Source organism: Colossoma macropomum, unplaced genomic scaffold (assembly GCF_904425465.1).
Source record: "Colossoma macropomum unplaced genomic scaffold, Colossoma_macropomum, whole genome shotgun sequence".
Taxonomy (NCBI): domain Eukaryota; kingdom Metazoa; phylum Chordata; class Actinopteri; order Characiformes; family Serrasalmidae; genus Colossoma; species Colossoma macropomum.
In genome coordinates this window covers 5,266,694-5,270,011 of record NW_023494808.1, presented here as the reverse complement: position 1 = coordinate 5,270,011, position 3,318 = coordinate 5,266,694, and the positions used below count along the sequence as shown (strand labels likewise).

The 3,318-nt window shown below is 37.8% G+C and overlaps 1 protein-coding gene across 1 annotated transcript; it reads right to left on the bottom strand.

The window, feature by feature from the left end:
• Positions 1-234: 234 nt before the first annotated feature.
• On the bottom strand, positions 235-2,449 carry LOC118797775 (CMRF35-like molecule 8). Its single transcript, XM_036557035.1, has 5 exons — positions 2,311-2,449; positions 1,825-2,112; positions 1,368-1,691; positions 690-854; positions 235-350 (listed from the first exon to the last, which is right to left on the bottom strand). The coding sequence occupies exons 1-5, from the start codon at positions 2,348-2,350 to the stop codon at positions 235-237; spliced, it is 933 nt and encodes a 310-aa protein (XP_036412928.1). The 5' UTR covers positions 2,351-2,449.
• Between the last annotated feature and the right edge of the window lie 869 nt (positions 2,450-3,318).

Below are 3,318 nucleotides of genomic sequence, written 5' to 3'. Positions count from 1 at the left end.
TGGGCGCAAAGCTGATTCCAGTATGTTAGTAACTGTTAGTCTTGCCTGCAGTCTTCCCTACTTTTAAACTTTTGCCCTTTTTTTAAAATTTTTCTGCTTGTGAAATACATTCATTCTAAAATGTATTCTAACCACTAAAATACACATTTTCATACCTTTTTTTAAATGTATTCGACACATAAATTTGACATTTACTGCTTTTTCAGATATGGTTACATGGTTTCTGTGCATATCTCAGTGTTTAACAGTACCTTGTGTTTTCTTGTATCTCAGTTTATAGATCAGTGCTGATCCTCCAATCAGCAGCAGAGCCACACAGACACACACAGTGATGATGATCACAGAGGAACCTGAAGATGAGAGCCAGAAAGAACAGACTATGACCAACTTTATCACATCACATGACCACCTTCTAAATCATTGAGAATCATTTACCATGAATGTAGCATAAAATGTTCATAAGATGAAGTTCCTTGTGACAAAGTTGTGTTTGGACCTGCTGGTCTCAGATGGTTTGGATCTGATCTTTCTTTTGCTTGTTCGAAATGTACAATAAAATCTATTTCAGTACGAATGTTTGCATTTCCTGACTTTAACCATTAGTAATTACGTGTATTCATATATGCCTGAAGCAAAATGAGACAAGTGAATGTAGAACAGAAGTGTTTTGAATAATGAGTGAGTTTTACTGAAATGTTCTTCATCAGGTGTGACTGGTGTTTTTTCTGTTGCTGTGGTCCTGTAAGACGCTGCTCTTGATGGTGTTGATGTGATCTTGTAAGACGCTGTTGTTGGTGGTGCTGTTAATGTGCTCCTGTAAGACGCTGTTGTTGGTGTCATAGTCGTAGTTGGACCTGATGACATAAAGATATATAAAGATAGAGCAAATACAATATGATAAAAGTGAAAGCTTTATAAAGACGTAGTTTAGCCCCACTGACTGGCCTTTCTGACTTTAACTATTAGAAAATACATTTCTTCTTATCTGGACAGACACAGTTGGAACAAATGACCAAACAGACAAACCACATCTAAACTGAGAGTCTAACTTCCTCTGTTCTCTGTGGTCTGAAGCTGATTCTCCCACTCAGTGTAGAGTGCAAATATTGGTCGTTTTAGGTTTACCCAAGTTTTTTTTCCAATAACAATTGCAAATGCATTAATTTTCTCTCCTTATCAGCAGTCAAAATTTTCCAAACATGACAATAACATAAACAAAGCAAACAATAAAAAATTCAAAACATTATTCAAAACATTTTTATAGAAACTGTGAGGTGGTTTACAAACCAAATTAGAATCTGTTGTTCAATGATTAACTATCTTCCCTGAACACTAATAAACAGTGACATAAAGTTAATGTGTCTCACCAGTAACCTGTAGGTGAATCTCTGTAGAGAAGGAGTTGTAATTTACTGATTTTGTTCCAATTGCAGCTCCACAGAAATAAACTCCTCCATCATCTTCTCTCACATCACTGATGTTCACTATGAGAACTTTAGATCTTCTGTCATCAGAGATGGAGAATCTGTCTCTCTGAGTCTCTGTGGTTCGGATAACTTCAGTAAAATATTGACCATCCTGTTTGTATAAGTACTTGTAGTTTGTTTTAAACTCCTCTGGATATGAACAGCTGATGGTGACAATCTCTCCCAGATTACCAGCCACAGTCTTTGGTCCCAAACAACATGGATCTGTCAAACATACAAAAATAATTGAATTAATCCAATAATGTCAGATGGAGTATCTCCAAGTTTTCATGGCACATAAAATACTTTCCGAAATAACTTGATGACTTATTATTTGTAGGATATAAGAATTTCTCACCTGAGTTCACTTTCAGGTTCACAGTATGATTCCACACTCCAGTCTCTCCACACAGATATGATCCAGTATCCTGTAAACTCAGGTTTCTGTATCTCACAAGAAAACCTTCAGTATAGTGAAGTAAAGATAATCTGTCTTGACTCCATGGGTTCTGGTTATCTACATACGCACACTCACTTGGTGTCACTTTACAAAAATATTCATTAAACGCTTCATGATTATGGTGCTTGTAGTAGATCTCAACAATACCTCCTGGGTAGCCAATCACATCAGAGCAGCCCACTTGACCTGCCAATCAAATGGCACCTTTTCAGTCAGATTTTAAAAAACTAAACTCCACCATTCTATAAATTCTACAGTTGTGCACCAAACTAACTGCAACTAAAATCTATCATTAACACAGAATCTGAATGCTATGTTGCTCTGTAAAACAAACTATAATTTAAATGAAATATAAAGTCTACAGTTCGAAGTAGAATAACTGACCTGAGATCAGGTAGAGAGTAAAGATGATGAGGATCTTCATCCTGGACTGAACTTCAGTTTCACTGATCTTTACACAAACACAGGACAATGTTTTCTTTTGTTCTCCTCAGAGTTAGACTCTACTCTTCTCTGTAGTGTGTCGTCCTCTCTGTGTGTCTCCTCTTCTATCTGGTTTGGTTGTTTCCTGTTTCTCAGATAAGAGTCAGAGTTACTCAAACTCATGGCTCCTCCCAGCAGCATCACTGACCACAGACTAAATTAAACACATAGGATGTTATGAGATCATATTTGTGCTGAGATATTTCTGGATAACATACCACAGTGAACAGAGACTATCGTAGACACATTTTGTTAGATTCTTTGTCCTGCAGAGATGAAATTTGTTTTCACAGCCTGTGCCATTTGTACATATTTCTGGGGTACACAAGATCAGATATTTGACAAATTACATACAGAAAACTATATATATATATATATATATATATATATATATATATATATATATATATATATATATTTATAGCCCCCTTTTACCCTATTCTTTAGTAGTCAGGACCCTCACAGAGCAGGTACTATTTGGGTGGTGGATCATTCTCAGCACTGCAGCAACACTGACGTGGTGGTGGTGTGTTAGTGTGTGTTGTGCTGGTACGAGTGGATCAGACACAGCAGTGCTGCTGGAGTTTTTAAACACTGTGTCCACTCACTGTCCACTCTATTAGACACTCCTACCTTGTCAGTCCACCTTGTAGATGTAAAGTCAGAGACGATAGCTCATCTGCTGCTGCACAGTTTGTGTTGGTCATCCTCTAGTCCTTCATCAGTGGTCACAGGACGCTGCCCACAGGACGCTGTTGGCAGGATAATTTTGGTTGGTGGACTATTCTCAGTCCAGCAGTGACACTGAAGTAAAAAAAACTCCAGCAGCACTGCTGTGTCTGATCCACTCAGACCAGTGCAACACACACTAACACACCACCACCACGTCAGTGTTACTGCAGTGCTGAG